Source organism: Triturus cristatus, chromosome 8 (assembly GCF_964204655.1).
Source record: "Triturus cristatus chromosome 8, aTriCri1.1, whole genome shotgun sequence".
NCBI classification, from domain to species: domain Eukaryota; kingdom Metazoa; phylum Chordata; class Amphibia; order Caudata; family Salamandridae; genus Triturus; species Triturus cristatus.
Window position 1 is genome coordinate 283,031,593 of NC_140591.1, and position 17,568 is coordinate 283,049,160.

Genomic DNA, 17,568 nt, shown 5'->3' on the forward strand with positions numbered 1-17,568 from the left:
ATTTTAGGACAACGAAGCAAAGCATTACCCTATTTTCCAGCAATAATCATTCGGTGGATATGACCCTCAGCGGGAGACCGAAAACTGAACATTGTCCTACTGAGTATGTACTGGGCCGTTTGCATCCATTGGAATAGAAAGTTTAGGTTCGACTATCATTCCATGAAACTTTGAAAACCTACAAGTGAATAGCTGTTGTCTCAGGCAGAGTACACCCAGCACTAGTAGAGCTTTTTATTAGATTCTGAAGGAATCAAACGCAGAAAGGTATGCGTTGTAGGCTGTTTCATCTGCTTGCCTCCATCTCCGAGTGCCTTACTACGTGGCAGCGGCTGCATTTTTGCTGTCAAGTGCAGCTCAGAGTGCTGCCTCCGAGGCACAAAATGAACGCGCTAGATACAGTATGCGGCCTACAAGTATCAACACCTGCCGCCCGGCCCCGGGGCAGCGGTGCTGAAGCCCTCCTCCCCCACCAACGCGCTCCCCCTGCCGGCCCGGGGCTGCACGCTGACACGCGGGGCCGCGGGGCATTGTCAGCAGAGGCCCGGCTCGCAGGCCAATGGCAGCGGCGGCCGAGGCGTCCCCCCGGCCGGACGGCAGGGTATAAGAGGCTCGCCCCGGCACTAGGGGACTTGCTTTTGGGTCGTTCCTCTTCTCCTCCCCGCTAGCACAACAAGCACCATGGCCTTGGAAAAGCAACACAAAGTGCAGGGCGGCGCCGTCCGCATGGGGATAGTCTATGGGAGCAGCAGTCTCTTCAGCAAGAGGGCCAGCTCCTTCGGCGGAGGCGGTGGCGGTGGCGGCGCCGGCGCCGGCTTCGGGGGAGGAATGGGGGGCGGCTTCGGGGGCGGCGGGGCCAGGCTCATGCGGCTGTCCGGGGGAGCCTATGGGTTCGGCGGAGGCGGCAGGGCAGGGGGCTTGGGCTTTGGGGGCTCCAGCATGGGCATGGTTCTGGGAGCAGCCGGTGGGGGTCACGGTGCCGGGGGCGCGGCAGCTAGGGCGGGGGCGGCGTACGTCGCTCTGCTAAGGGGCCGCACGGGCGGCCGAGTGACCAGGGTGGGCTCCTACGGCGGCGGCCCCAGCCTGGGCTTCTTGAGCTTGAAGGCAGGAGGGCCTGGAGGACCAGGGGGGCCGTCGGCGCCCTTCAGCATGCCATCCATTGACCCATCCCTGCCATCCATGGACACAGTGCAGGTGACCCGGCAGCGGGAGAAGGAGGAGCTGCAGACACTCAACAACAAGTTTGCAGCCTTCATCGACAAGGTAAGAAGACATGCCGAGACATTGGTGCCACTGCAGATGTGTGAGGAAGGCGGGCACCGGGTGTCACTCCAGCTGTGCTGGGGTAGTCCTAGCTGCCACTTCACCCGTGTGCCACCTTAAGTCAACTTCGGCTGTGTATGGAAGCGAGGACATAGACCACTTCTTTTTCGTAGCGAATTGTAGCAAAAACAATTGGTGCATCATAAGTTGTGCTTGAGGCAGGCGACTGGTGCCACTCAGGACGAGTAAGGCGCTAGATGTCACCTCATATGTACACGAGAAAGGACTTAGTGTTATGCCAACTGGGATTGGGGTGGGTGGGGTAGGGGATAGGCACTGGGCAATCACCCCAGCTGCATATGTGGTACATAGTGGCATTCCAGCTGTGTGCGGTTCCAGGAGAGTATTCAGCAGGCAACACGTTCAGCGGCGCATGGAAACAGGCACAGCATGGCACACCGGTCTGCACTTGGTGCAACTTAAGCTATGCTAGAAGGGGGCGATGGGTGCCGAGCAAGAAGTGTCTAAAGTCTTGCATTGGAAGTCACTTCAGCTCTGCGTGAAATATGTGATGGTGGCACTTCAGCTACTTACAGGTCCTGCATTCCGCGTCACTTGAACTGTGCATGAGATATGGGGTGGCACTTCATCTGTGGATGATGCCAGTACTGCGAGGCACTTTAGTTGTGTATGGGCAGGGCCGGATTGTCCTTTCATTCCATCGGGCATTTCCCCAGTGGGCTGGGGCCTTTTGAGGCAGGCTTTGAAAGTCCAGGCCCTTGCTGGTGCATCTGTCTCTTTCCCAAGCTTCTTGTTGGCGCATTGAGGCAAACAGAGGGTGCTTCAGAAGAGAGAGAGGAAAGAGGGAGGGAGGGAGGCTTTGAGAAAGAGACCATAGAGGAAGGAGAGTGAGAAAGAACGAATGGATGCAGGAGACAGAACGAGAAGAGGAAAGAAGCAGGACTGGTTTGTACCTTTTTGCCAGGGCTGATTTTGGTCCTCCATTCTGGCCCTGTTCATGGGACATTCACTGAGTGCCAGGACTCCAGCTAGGCGCCACTTAAGCATGCACTGGTTGTCATTCCAGTTGTGTATAAGGGCCGTAATTTGCTAACACTTCAGCTTGCCAGCTGTGCGTTAGAAAGCACCTCGCTGTCATCCTACCTGTGTTTGGGGCCTGGGCATGGTTTTAGTGGGCAGAGGCTTGCTGTCACTCCAGCTTTTCTTGGCACCGAGTGTTACTTTAGCTTAATATGGGGAATGCAATAGAGGTGACGTCAGCCGTATATTCTGCTTATAGCATGTGTCACTCAGCTATGAGCCGGACAGGGTGTTATTGTTTGTCACCGCACTTGTGTCTGGGAGTGGTGCTGTGCCCATGTGCGTTGCCAGCACACTTTGGTATGAAAGTAGAGACCTTCTTTTGAAGGTGCCCTCCTCTTTTTCTTCTTTCAAAATAGAAATCTTTTCGTTTGCTTTGTAGGTAAAAGTATGTTGCAAACTATCCAAACCAACATTGGCCTTACTTGCTTGCCTGTAGTGCGAATCTAAAATTAAAATCCCGCGCTTTTATCTCATATAGGGTCCTTTCAGGGGTCTGGGACGCCGCATCCCTGACCGAACACACGGCGTTCCCGTTTCCTGTCCTATATTCTGGGGTTGTAGCCCGTCGTCTATTCCTCACCCTCTTTGAGGAGTTTTCTAGCGGGATACTTTATTCTGACGCAACTCTGCGTTTAGGGCGAAAGCGTACGCTTAACAACCGTACGAAACAGTCTCCACTGATGCCCCTTCTCGTCTCGTCATAACTTGTAAATAAAGTGCGTCCCTCACCGCTACTCATTCGTTCAATCAAGGGTACGCGACAGACAGACGGGAGCTGCAGGCTTTGGTAACTGAACTGTTTTCCTACGACTACTGCGCTGCACTGATCTCCGTGAAGTGTACCTGGCGGCTGCGCTGCTCTAACATATATATTTTTAAAGATGCAGATGTAACTACAACATGTTTTTAGTCACATTCCTAAAAATAATAATTGCTTGTTTCCAATTCATGCCTAGGCAAAAATCTATTCATCAACCTTACCCTTGGTGTTTATTTTTTATTTTTTAAACGAGACCAGCAGGTTGCCTTTGTTGAATCAATGGAGTTTTTTTCTGTTGACATTTAAGGCTCAGAGACCTAAGACCTTGACCCACAAACCTCTCAATGTGTATCGTCGCTTAACACTCCATTTAAAAGCCCTGTTTCTCCAACTCTGCTAATTTGCTGGGTCCCCTAAAAGGTTGCAAACCACAGAAGATCCGTTCCTGTTCTTTTGCCAGCATTGTTGGGCCCATTGACTAGGCAAAATCCCTTTAATGCTGCTCCTCGTGGCAGTGCTGTGTACCTGGCACTGTGTATGCAAGTTTCTGGTTCCTTGTGGCAGGTGTAGTTGCAGGCTGTGTTGTAAATCCTATGAGCCTCTCGTTGCAGGTCCGCAGCTTAGAACAGCAGAATGCTATCATCAGAGCCCAGATCTCCGTCTACACCACCACTGACCAGTCGGGCCCAGCCAACCCAGCCGTGGTGGCCACTACAGCCACAGCCGGCTACAAAGCACAGCTGGATACCCTCACCCAAGCCAAGGCAGCCATGCTGGCAGAAATCGACCACTACAACAAACTCATTGAAGAAATCACAGCCAAGTAAGTCATGTTCTTCTGTCAAAGGTGAATGATTATGGAAAAATGGATGCAACAGCTACCACAACAACCCCTCCATATCGTATTAATGTTCATAGTGCAGTAATAATATAAATTGTACCTTCTTTTATAACAAACCCAGCTTTTTTTTTTTTACCAGGGCTGAGAGGTGATATTGGCTCCAATAATGTAATCTTAGGAAAGAGGTTGAACGGGATAAAGTATGATCGCCTCGCAAACTATACTCAGACTGGCATGAGTTTCTTTTCCATCACACCAACCCATCTTAAACCTCACTTTTAAAAATGCCGGGTAGTTAATTTGCTAATTTTAATTCGAAATGTAGATTGCCAACGTTGAAAAAGCTGCTTTGTGCTTGATATGCTTAAGGACAGTGCTGGTTACCAATCCTTTTCCATGTGCAAACATCAAACCCAGCTGGTAACGAATATGAATTGTTTTCACATCTTTCCGAAGTATAATTTAGTATCACCTGCTTATCACACGGCCGTGTTGGATATGTGTACCACACTGCAAGTGATGCTTAAATAATTGTCTCATTATATCACTGAGCCATTTTTTACACAAGTTTGATCTACACTGCTTGGTCTGACTCATTTCAGACTCCGTTATTGTGTTAGTCACTCACTGACGTCAACTTTCAATGTGTCTGTAGCCTTTGCAAGTACTAGTATATAGTATCTGATGCTGTAACACCCATACGTCTGAGAGGGTGAACAACCTTTACAACGCAACTATTACAACGCACTACACTTACAACGAAATGTTTACAACGCAAAATCCACTACAACGCATTCCATTACATCGCATGACACTACAACGCATGTTTAAAAACTACCTTTACAACGCATTCCATTACATCGCATACTACCTTTACAACGCATACCATTACAACGCAATCCAACACTTACCCTACTGTTGCACCCCCTGGAGTTAGAATAGTAATTTTTACCCCTATACTATCCAATACTTACCTTAAATGCAATTTAATATTATGCGTTGTAATGGTATGCGTTGTAAAGGTAGTATGCGATGTAATGGAATGCGTTGTAAAGGTAGTTTTTAAACATGCGTTGTAGTGTCATGCTATGTAATGGAATGCGTTGTAGTGGATGTTGCGTTGTAAAAAATGCGTTGTAAGTGCATGCATTGTAAAAGTGTGCGTTGTAACGACATACATCCGTCTGAGAGAGCATCCCAGCACGGCTAGATAAATGAGCGCAACTATATCCTTGTGGCTTCAAGTCTAAAATTGTCACCATATTAGGTGAATATATCATGGAGTAAAAACCTAGGCACTCAAAAGCAGGAGCCAGAAGAGGTAAACTAGAATACAGGAACCTTCTTTGATGGGCTCTCCAATGTGGGAATTCCAACCCAAACAAATGGCAGTGGGGACAATTAGCCCAAGTTTAGTAGAAGGCTCTATAGTTAATATGTGGCTTATTTCACATTACATTGGGGATTGGGGGGCCTGCCAACCACAGGCAGGTCTACCCCTCCCCCCCCCCCAGGTATACGGGGAGGGTAGTGCAGTCCAGGAGACTGCTATCTTGTTTGGGCTATTTTACAGTTTTTGTGTAGCCCACAGGTTTTATATGGGCTGTTTTTGTTCTCCCTGCCACGATTTTAACTGCAGGTGACCTGGTGACTGGTAGCAGGGAGTCTTAGCCGTAAACATTTTGTAACGCCAACCAGTCCCTAATTTTTTAGCTTTCTCTGTTTTTTTCCCCCATTATGTTTCTTTTCTTTTCTGGCTTCCTGGTAGGGACAGGTGGGCAATTGAGGGTCATTGTTGTACAGTTTTGTCGCTCGACACATGTGGTTGGCGGTGGCCTGGAACATTTTGCATGAGTTTACAGAAGTTTGATTGCCAATGCCATTGGCAAACCACATGGAAATGGAGAGGGTGCACAGCCTCTCACCTGGACTAGATAGGAGTTCAAGGTGAAGTATAGGAAGTTTAGTTGGTTAGATGTTAATACATGCAGTCATGGGTTGTAGGGGAAAGTTAAGGTTGCAAACTGGTGAACTGCAGTACAATAGGAAGTAGATAGTTGCAGGGTAGGGTGGTGTATGTGGGTGGGACAGTAGAGGTGGGGATATGAGATTGGATAGTTCATTTGATGTATAGGGAAACCAGTTTCGTAAGGTAGATTGCCCTGTAAAATATTATGATGTACACCTGTTTCAATAAAGCGGCATTTTTCACACAATTTAAGTGGTCAGTGGTTTGTGGTGCCCCCATTTCTCGCAAAATCGTCAAACGTACAACTGGAGAAGCCTTTAAGATTGGCAGACAAATAAGCCACATCCATTAGCTAGCCCAATAATCAGTTCTTTAGAAATCAATTCATGTGATATCAAACCACGTGCAGATCAATCATCTCTTTTCCTTGGCCACACCAGTGTTCCAAGCTTTTTAAATTACATAGCAAACATTATTAACATATTATTGTGCCTGTTTATAGTAACATGTTTCTTTACAATTTTTTGCAGGTATGAACAAGACAGCGCTGTAACTAAGACACTGGAGGGAGAATGGACCGCCCTGAAAGAGGTTGGTTGGGGCAGTTAAAGGTTGCATTAAACTCACAATGGGTTTAAGAATGCTATAAGAGCAGCATTTACATTAGCAACTGCTTTGCTTCAATAAATCAATCAATCAATAAAGGGTTTGTAAAGCGCACTACTCACCCGTTAGGGTCTCAATGCGCTGGGGGGGGGGGTGGAGGTCGGTGCAACTCTGTTGGGGTCATTTGAAGAGCCAGGCTTGAGATCTTTCCTAAATTGGTGCAGTGTCAGGCATCACCGGAGGTGAAGGGGGAGATCGTTCCAGGTCTTGGCTGCTAGGTGGAAGAAGGTCCTTTCACCTGCTCTGTTCCTGTAAAAGCGTGGGACGGTGCTTAAAGTCATTTATCCAGTGCTTTCCGAATGCACACCTTGCGCCAAGTATAGTTTCTGACACATGTTCCAAGATACAGTAAAAGCCAACCAGAAGGCTTCAAACTCCAAGTTCTTTTGTATTTGAGATTTCTATCAGTTATGTTGTATTACAGTTGACTGATAAAGTTTGACATATTTATCACAGGAACATGCTCATCATGTTGTCAAAATCAGTCTTCCCTTAAAGAGGAAAACGTGCTAGAGGCGGTCTAAGGAGTTTTGACTCGCTTACACCCCTTTCTCCCTCTGCTCAAACTAAAGTCCCCAATTTACACTAGGAGAATCAATTAAGGGAGGCAGTCAATATGTTGAGTAGGGAAAAATGCCAGGATTGACAAAGAAGCAATGATTCCCGTATGTGCTCCCCAAAAACTTTAAATCCCTGGAATTGTTTCCAAATTGTAATTACCAGGACCACCATGATGGCAATTCCAGGGCAGGAAATAATGAGGATTATTTTGGGGCACTCATAATCGTGGCCTAATAGTATGCCATACCATAAACAGACTGGTCTCTTTCCCAATAGACATGCACTTCGGAAATATAAGTGTGGCTTACTTGTCCAAGCCACACTGTTCTTCGAGTAATGGGGGAACGCCCCACGCAGTCTGGACTTGCCAATCCTCAGTTATATGTGTGAAATTACTGATGTAAGCATTTATGAGATACAGAGAGAACACCACACGTTTTCAGTGGCGGCTGGCACAGATCAGGGGTGGGATGGCGGAGGGCGGGGGAAGAAGGAGTAAAGAAAAAAAAGTACTTTCTCACCACATCTCACTGCTCTCTCCACCGTTGTCTCCGGAACAGGATCACAGAGCACCCAGGCTCCCCTGAGCCAATCACAATGCTGCAATGCAGCGTTGTGATTGGCCTGAGTGCCGTGGTTCGGCACTCAGATGGAGACTGTAATGCAGTCTGCGTGGAGAACATGCAAAGTTCACATGGCTGTTTGGCCAGCCCTAGATGGCCAGCCAAACATTCATGCACACTTAGGGAGTGCAAACCACTCTTCCCCTCCCCTGCTCTGTCAGCAGAGCAGCCCCACCACACCCGCAAAGCTGCAGGAACAAGGAAAAAATAAAATAATAATAGCTTTGAGTTATTATCTTTTTATTTTTTCTTCATTTATACTGCTTAAAAGCAGTAGGGCGACGCTACTTCACCTTAGCGGAGGAGCCGCCACTGCACGTTTTTATAGGTAAGGGAAGGAAGTGGGAAGGAAGTCTCCTACCAAACCTTGAGCAGGTTTGTGTTTGAGGCTATTATTTTGTCTACCCAATTAGCTCCACCCTTCACAAACATCCTTTTGTGGGCACTGGCAGAACTTTGGAAAATATGTACCTTCCTCTGTGAGATCATACTAAGCATAGCATTGAGTAAGGATCAGCACACTTGTAAGCATGCATACATGCAAAGTTCAAAGAAATGTTAAATAATGAAATTACATTTGTTAGGTACAATTAAACAAAGAGATAGAAAAGCTAATTATAATTCTAATTTATAAAAACAGGTCACAGGTTGCACAGATTCAGGGAGTCCTAGATCATTGACTTGTTCTGTTCTTTCAATCAAATTTACTATTAAAACAGTCAATTTTCAATGGTTGCATCCAAGACAAAGGACTGTATTTCATAAACAGGCAATGGCTGATGCGTGCTCCCCAATGTTCAGCTCTAACATGAGAATCAGAAGTCCAGCTTGTCTCTGCTTTAGCGTGCTACAAGATGCTAATCAATAGCTAAGGTAACAAGTAATTAAATATTCGATAATGAATTATTATAAATTAATATTCCCAATTATAAATAAGAACAATGTAATTACTTTGCTTGAAAAGGTCTTAATTTTAATTGGAACTTTTATCCACAGCTTCTTGACGCCCTATCTAAAGCAGTCTTGTCGCATGAACTTTGTATTCCTTACCTCTGTTTTAAACGAGTTTTTCTCGTGTGTTTTTTTAGGATGTGGATCACTTGTATTTGACAATCTTTGACCTTCAAACAAAATTAGGTGGTGTTGAAGACCAGATTACTCTGTCTAAACAGATGTATGATGCTGTAAGTATTACAATGTGTTACTAAAAGTGAGAATGCTCCCTCTATATGTAACTTTAATGATTTTGGAGAATGTGTTTATGTTGGCTTCATTTGTTATGCAAACTAACAACATTTACCGTTGCAATATGGCACTGCAGTAGACTAGAATCTTAAATAATGTGAAAAGGCTATCAGAAATGTGTCTCCATCTTGTAGCCCAGTGTGAAAAACTCTCATTATTGCCTCTTGAAACAGTATTCTTCCTATTTTACATGTACTGTGGAAGCACTTCGATTACATTAACCCTCATATGAACAGAGGGTGGTCTGTTGTTTGTAAAGCAGAGTGAATTTTCTTTGCCTTCTTTGAAAAGACAACAAAACTCCTAACTAAGATTGCCCCAGACGGCTGGGTACTATTTATTGCACGTGATAAAATCTGGCTCCCTGTGGTTTGGAGGTTATCGGGTGTTATAATTTGCACTTATTCTGACCTTTTGGGGAATAACATGCAGCTTTTGGGCCAAAGGGGGGCGCAGCACAGACCACAAAAGGCTCTATATGTGTGAAAAAGGCCTCTTTATTGAAGACAGGTGCACATTACAACACATTTCCCTTGGCCTTTGCCCTACAAAACTAAACCTCACTAAATATTTTCCTCCTACCTTGCCTCCCATCCCATCCTTAAAGTTTCCCCTTTTCCCTTCCTTTGCAACAATTTATAACCCCCAACTCGGTCATTCCATGCTGACCCATTAACCCTATAACCTCTTCCTACTTCCTAAAATAACTATCTAACTAAACATTTCCTATGCTAACTTCCCCTTTTGCCTCCTCCCTGAGAAACTTTTTCCAAACCTAAACTTAACCTGTAAACAATATAAACAACTAGCTACTATGAAATGGTGACACGGCAACCTAAAATGGCCGGATTGATTCCCATTAGCCCAAATGTAGCCCAACGAGCCCAATTGGGCTCTGGGCTGCACCAAGGCCCAAAAAACCCCTGTGGGCAAGCCTCCCGGTGGTCGGCCAGCCCCCAAAGCCCTATTGGTGCTTACCACACCAAAATCCACATCATGTTAAATAACATTCCCTATCCCCCTGTTAAATTCCGGCAGGGTGTAGTCTTTATCACACACAGTAATTAATAGGTGCAGTTTCTGAATCCTGCACAAACAGGAGTTTGGGAAGAGGGAAGAAAACTATGGCACACTCGTAACAAGGCCTAAGTGGGAAGAAAGTACAGTATCTCAGTGATCCATCACACATTAGAAGATGCATCAAAGAAGATGTTGAATCAGGTTTAGTTATTAGACATTATTAGTTAAAACATAGTAAAAGAAGGTGTATGCACAGATATTCTATCTAAAATGTTTATTTACTACATTAACCATTCAAAAAATATATATAATTCTCACTTCTATTCGTTCAACTTAACCAGAGCTTTTTATGGATTCTGTCATATGACGTAATGTTTGAACCAGCAGAACTATGCAAAACAATGCCATTTTATGCCTGCATTTGGAAGGGTCCATTTCTATTGTGAAAAGGGGTATTTGTATTTTGATTGTCATTTAATCATTCCTTTCTCATCCTGCTTCTAGAAAGTGAGAGAGGTTCAGTCCATAATTTCTGGTGGCGGCACCAAGGCAGCAATCTCCATTTCCATCGACAACTATGACCAAGCTGCAGATCTCTCAACGGCTATCGCAGACATGAAGCAACAGTATGAAGTTTTAGTGGAAACAACTAAGCGAGAAGCATTCGAAGCAGTGCAAGCCAAGGTAAGTCATCACTGGCATGTCTTAAGAGCGTGTACCCTATTAAGCTGAGTTCTTCTATGCATCCCGCACCAGAACAATGCAAACCTTAAACTAGATAGAACAAAAGTATTGTATGCATTATGTAGCACTTAAGTCTTTTCTCCTATATATATATATATACATATATTGTTTTTTTAAAGCTTAACTCTGTATGCTGTAAGTAAACAAAGCTGTTGGTCTGGCACTTAAAAGTGACAAAAGGGATAAAAAACCCCCACATTTTTGCATTTCTCAGTTTTGAATTTGTCAGACAGGGGAACGTATTGCTTTCTGTCTGGATAAGTAGAAATCAGTAAAAACAGAAAACTGGGAGCAATACATATGTCTAATGCTCATACGCATTGCAGAAAATGTCTGAAGGTAACCAACCAAAAACAGGCCACACATTAATGATGTAAGGTGCATCATCTAGGATGCAAGATGGCCCACCTTCTTGAACTCACCTGTGAGCATCTGAGAAAGAAGACAAAATTGCATGCATGGTCACTGGCCAGAGCAATGAACAACCCTTAACAGCTTCACATGTTATGCCTGGGAGTATGATATTGGCCAAAGTTCTTAAAATCAGAGCATATCACTGTTTGAAGATATTCACTTTTACCTCCCTCCAATTATTGATTTTTCCATTTATTCCAAGATCTCTGCGGTTGTTGGCTCCACACGACCAGTGGCCCACACTGCACAGGCACACAAAGAAGAAATGAGGGCCTTGAAACTACAGATCGATTCGATCCAGCGAGAAATCGAGCGCGTTAAAACCTTGGTACTTAAAGATACTTTATTTGTTCTGTGAGTTGTAACGAAGATGGATTAATGGACTGCTGTATGCTGTGGACTGTTGTAAGTTATATTTTTAAGAAAACCCGCAAAAGAATGAAAATCTTTGCTTCTATTTCTATTTAAGGCTCAATCTGATATGTACAATGCATTCCTTCAATTAGTAATGTGGATGTCAGCTAGTTGCACGATAAATGCAAGGCCATCTCTTAATACAAGTTAGCCTCTTCTAAAATATAACCATTTATAATTATAATTTATTTTTTTCCAGAACCTGCAGTTGGAGACTCAACTTGCTGAGGCAGAATCTGGTAGCAGCACTGAAAGTGACCAATACCAGGAACAAGTTGCGGCTCTGAAATCTCAGTTAGATGACATCAGGAAGGTAAGACTGGCTGAATGCCTTCCAGTGTCGTGATATCAAATGGGATACCTTTTTAGCCAGATTTAAAAAATAAGTAAAAAAAATAAGCAAAGCATGTTCTGGCAAAGATAATAGCCAATGCATCATTTCTTCTGCACGTTTCCAAGTAGTACACAATATCTGACAATTTTATTGTTAAATACGATTATTCAACTTTCAGTTATTTATTGCCTATTGTTTCCCACATACAGCAAATTGCTCATTATGGCCAAGAGTATCAAGAACTTTTGGCAGCCAAGATGGGCTTGGATGTTGAAATCACTGCTTACAGGAAGCTCATGGACAGCGAAGAGCTCAGGTAAACATCTGTAGTTTATTGCTGATGTAATGCTTGAAAAGTACAGGCGTTAGAGTCAATATATATATTTTTAATTAAGTAAGTTCAAATATGCTTTATCCACACTCCCCGTCCAAAAACATTCACCGGGTACATATTGATTGTCGACATGTGCTCTATGTCTAAATATTGAACTCACAAGAGGCATGACACCTACACACTCCGCTGTGTTGCAGGCTGCCTTTCCTATGTTCCCCAAATCGGTGTAGGACAACAACGTACCATATCCTATCGCAAGATGAGGACTGTTTCAAAATATTGAGCTAGTGTCTGAGAATGTGTTTAAAGATGTTATAGTTATTATTCAATCCTAAATCTGTTTTTGCAAAACTAAAGCCCAAACAAGTCAGTTGGGAAGCGAGGCAGCTTGAGTATATTAACATGCTGGAGAGATTGTGTTGTGAGAAATGACACCAGATGGAGCCACAGCTGTCACCTTGAGAAAGATAACACTTTGGATCGAATTAAAATGTACTTGGGGTTATATGTCTCAAACATTATGTGTTAATTTATTTTTCATTTACATAGAAAAAATAAAGGGAGTTATAATTTATGACTTCATTTGGCCTTATCTTTATTTTCATATATGAAATCTGAATATGTTCCTACCCCCTGCTGTTAATTATCATATTGTCCTCGAGGACAAGGCATCACTGCAAATCTATATCCAGCAGTCCCTTGGCTTGCAATGTGAGAGTGTATGAAGTTTTTATATTAAAGTTCTGCAGAAGGAATAATGCCCATGCTATTCATGCTGCCCATCTGCAAATGAGGGTGCATGCGTGGGGCAGGCCATTAACCCTGAGGTGGGGTAAAATGAGGCAACAATGTTAAAAACAATGCTCTAGCACTGAGGATTGTTGGTGTGGGCGAAGGAAATTGGAGCCTGATAACAAAAGGCTAAATATCACTCCAGTGGGACGGCAAAGTGTATCCCAGAGGAGTATTAGCCACATTAACAAAGGTAATCAACTATTGCTACTTTTTGTGGGGAAGTGGGCCAAGCATTTCTGTCTGACCACCACTTTCTACAAACACTTCCATCTCACTGTTGTGGTTGCCAGTGCTAACCTCAGTGCATGCAACACCCACTGCAGATCTTCAGTTTCATGGATAGGAGAGAGGGAAGGATCCTCCCTTTGAGGTGACTTGGGTCAGGGATGTCCACTTCATTCCTTTGAGTTCACAGCAGGAGCTCAGATACACCACCTAGTATTATAACCACCAGATACACCACTTGATATAACCAATCCTCCAGATGTACTTTTATTTGCTGATAGAATTCATCCCACATGGGTCACTGATACTGTTAGTAATGAGAATATTATTCCACTAGCCACCAGATAACTTCTTCTGGTTCAGCTGGCAGCAAAACTGAATAATTAAAGGCCAATAGTCAAAGCATATAAAAATGAGTGAATTTACTGACATAAAATCTAGGTGTTTGCACCTCAAAATGTGTCATTGTGTAATTATGAATGCTGTGTAATGTAGTAATTTGACACTGGTGTTTTTTTGCCCTGTAACCTCTGGCTTTGAACGTTATGAAAATAATTGAAATGATTATTCCTGTCTTCTCTCAGATTGCTCTCTGGAGGCAGTGTCACAGTTCACAAATCTACTACGAGTGTAGGAGGTGGAGGTGGTGGTGGAGCTGGTAGTGGCTTTGGATCAGGAGGTGGCTTTGGAGGTGGCCTTGGAGGTGGACTTGGTGGTGGACTCGGCGGTGGCTTTGGAGCTGGCCTTGGAGGTGGCTTTGGAGGTGGCCTTGGAGGTGGTCTTGGAGGAAGCCTTGGAGGTGGTCTTGGAGGAAGCCTTGGAGGTGGAGGTGGTGGCGGTTTTGGTTCTGGCTTTAGCGGAAGCAGTTTTCTTGGAGAATCTACAGGACTAAATAGCTCATGTAAGTAAAGCCATGCACATTCTGCCATAGTAAATGTTTACAATATAATGAGAAAATATAACCATAATGTAACAAAATATTCTTTAAAAAACTGCAAAGTTTTCATGTGTATGGTTTCATATGTGGAGAGTGTCTAGTGCAGATCAAGGAGGACTGATTTCAGTATAACTCCTGATGATGTAACTGTGTTCCACTTTGATATTTTGATTCATTGTATGCACCTTTTCTACATATATACGTATGCTGCATGGATCTTCCTCTCCTGGTCATGGAACTGTATACTCCTCATTAAATTAAGTGGTAATTAATGCATAATGTTCACTCAATATATTATAAGTCTGTGTGTGTGTGTACATAAAAATAATGGATGCAAAACGGTTGCAAAAATAGTTTGCACTTCTGATTAAGGTAATAATATGCAGTTACTCAGTGTAGATTTCATTTGTGCCAGGGAGTTGCTGTTCCCACTATAAAATAAGCACAGAGGTCTAAATGACATCTATAGATGGTATTAAGGGTGTAACTCAAAATCGAATAATGGGCAGAAATCAGAGTTCTGAGCCTTTATGCAATATTGCACATCACAGGACATTGTGCTAGTCAATACAATTAGCGTGGTAATGATTTTCATTCTAACAATGCACAGATTTCTAATATTTAGTCCGTTATGCCAGCTACAAAATCAGTAATTATTTAGATGTTAGAGTCGTAAGTTGTATATTAAAGGACTGCTATTCTTACCAAAACTGCAGATGTTACACCTATATCCTCTTTATGCCTCTGGTTTTATTTGTATTTCGCAAGAAATATTGTTTATTTTTAATGGTAAGGCTTTGAATGATAGACTCCGAGCCAAGGATGGAGCTTGTTTATCAGTCACGAGTAGGCTGAAGTAGGCACAACATGGTAATATATGCCCATTTGACTGTCTTTTCAATGTTTTACAGATTCTGTACGTTCAACAGCATCTAGCGTGTATTGAAAACTACGCTGAGGAAGACCTAGAGGCTTGAAACATGGAATCAACGCACTCTACTAGGCCCAGCTACAGAAGTGTTACATCAGTATTCTAACACCGTTCAGCATTTACAATGGATTATACCTGACTAACTGAGCATACCCTGATGCTGGGGTAATATCCGAACTAAATGATAAATCCCTTGAAGTTAATCTATACTCTTCTGCACACTGTCTGCATATAAGTGTTTACCATAACACATCAAGTTGTGATCCATGTAGCTCCTCCCATCATGCTTTTTTATTTGATATTTTTATTTTCATATACTGGCCTTGGGGTTAGCCACCTGAACAAAGAGTAATTTATGTGTCGAAACCGAAACCTAGCACAGACATCCGGTTTCTGATGTGAGCCATCACACACAGAAGGCTTATCACATGACCAGTGAGGATTGTGGTGTTAGAGGGCCATATTTCTAGTCATTACACTCAGGCAGTGTAATATGTGAGATTTGGTGTTTGAACCAACACTGTGCCTTGAACGTTTGGTTGGAAAATCATTTTCTAATGTAGAATGCACACTGTATAGTTGATTCTGACAGAACCATTTCGAAACGTTGCATACATGTTGTTGTTAAACATGTTTTACATTATGGTGTAGTACTTTAAACTCCATCAGGGCTCTTTTATAACTTACACTGAAAGCATTTCAAACTGAAAACATGTTTTTGTGTTTGGAAATAAAACAGGGTTTTTTTGAAAGTGTTTCATTGCTGTTGATTATTGAAGAAAATTGAAAAGTGATCTATTATGCTTGAATGTCTTTAAGAAGCTGACAGCGAGAGACTGTTTTGTTCTAGTGTCAAAACATTTACTAAAATTACCTTAAAACTGATGCTGCAGAGTAATCACCGCCGGCGTAGTGAGATGCCAATAGGTGGAATCAGGCAAATGGAAGTACACAGCTCAGATCACATCTTCATTCCCATTCTGAGCTTGTAATTCATTTCTACAACCTCCTCATCATGATGCTGCAAATTGATGTGCAAAGCAAAGAAGGAAATACGTTGGTCAGAGTGGTAGCAGGAGTTTTTCTTGGTGTTGTATGAGTTTTTTGTTTGCAATGTATGTTGACTTTTATGAGGCAGAAGTGTCATCATCAGTGTATTGTAAAAAATATTCTCACGCACATGCTAAAATTGATTAGGTGCTCTGTCATCTAGGATATAGTTTCTCAAGAAGTACATTTTAATATCATACCTGGATTCTAAGAAGCATGGTCAAAGATTCTGGCAGCGATAGTGAGTTCTAGAGTCTGGAGGTATAACTTGAGATTGCCATATTGCACATTTTTTTTGAGCTGGGGAAGGGGGGAGGGGGTGTTGAGAGATTAGGCTTGCAGCACCTGGCCCCTTTTTGATCATTCGACTGAGGGATTTAGTTAGTGTTTGTATTAAGGCGGCAGCTTGTTGGTTTCTATGCCTTACGCCGAATGTCCTGGAAAGAAAGAATGCTGTACAGGGGACTCATGTTTGAATCAAATAACAATTGTTCATCCTCTGCTAGCCCGGCACAGTGCAGTCAGGCTTATCTAAAGATTTAATGTGTTAAGTATTTGTGCAACACACATACACACACACACAGTACCACAGTGAAAACACCACAAAAAGACTCCACACACAGTTAGGAAAATAGACAATAATTATATGAATAAAACAGGATCAAACTGAGAAAAATCCAATAAGTAGAAGTTATGCATTTTTAAAGATTAAATGAAAATATAGTGACCTGTCTAAATTCAAAGTTCAGGCCCACTGCCATGAAGAGTGGGTCGGATACAGGTCCCAGCTTTGGCCCGCTGAGAAAGTGCCTTGGACTCCCAGATGGCAGAGTCTAGGTGCTGCTGCAGTGTTGCAGGAAGTCCTTGATGTCCCTGAGACTTCAGAACAGAGGACAAGCCAGAATCCCCTTGCAGTCACTCTATTCAGGTACAAGTGTCAGTTTCTCACTCCCTTCCTGCCCAAGAAGGGACATCAGAATGCAGATAAATGCTCAGGCACACCTAACCTTCCTGTGTTTGTCTCTGTCTAGAAGGAATGCACAAAGTGAAGCTACTACCCACCCCAGACGTGCATTGGATACAGGCTTCAAGCACACAGAGCAATAAAAGCAGAGAAATGCTCACTTTCTAAAAGTGACATTTCTAAACTAATAATATTAAATTGATCTTGTACATGATAAGCATCCGTTGCCAGTTGCGGGACCTTGTCTCACACGAGCACTCGATGTAGTCATGTATACAATCTAATTGGAATTAAAATGATCAACAAAAAAAATATTCAACCCTGGGCCCCCTCCTGCATGGCGTCAGCTGGACAGGAGGTTCAGCCTCACCCCC

General features: G+C 43.3%; 1 protein-coding gene across 1 annotated transcript; it reads left to right on the top strand.

Annotated features, from left to right (window-relative positions):
• The first annotated feature begins 625 nt into the window (after positions 1 to 625).
• On the top strand, positions 626 to 15,932 carry LOC146801985 (thread biopolymer filament subunit alpha-like). The gene is made up of 10 exons (XM_085621531.1): positions 626 to 1,263; positions 3,739 to 3,950; positions 6,468 to 6,528; positions 8,876 to 8,971; positions 10,557 to 10,736; positions 11,413 to 11,538; positions 11,824 to 11,937; positions 12,168 to 12,274; positions 13,897 to 14,213; positions 15,161 to 15,932. The coding sequence occupies exons 1-10, from the start codon at positions 682 to 684 to the stop codon at positions 15,193 to 15,195; spliced, it is 1,830 nt and encodes a 609-aa protein (XP_085477657.1). The 5' UTR covers positions 626 to 681; the 3' UTR covers positions 15,196 to 15,932.
• The last annotated feature ends 1,636 nt before the right edge of the window (positions 15,933 to 17,568 follow it).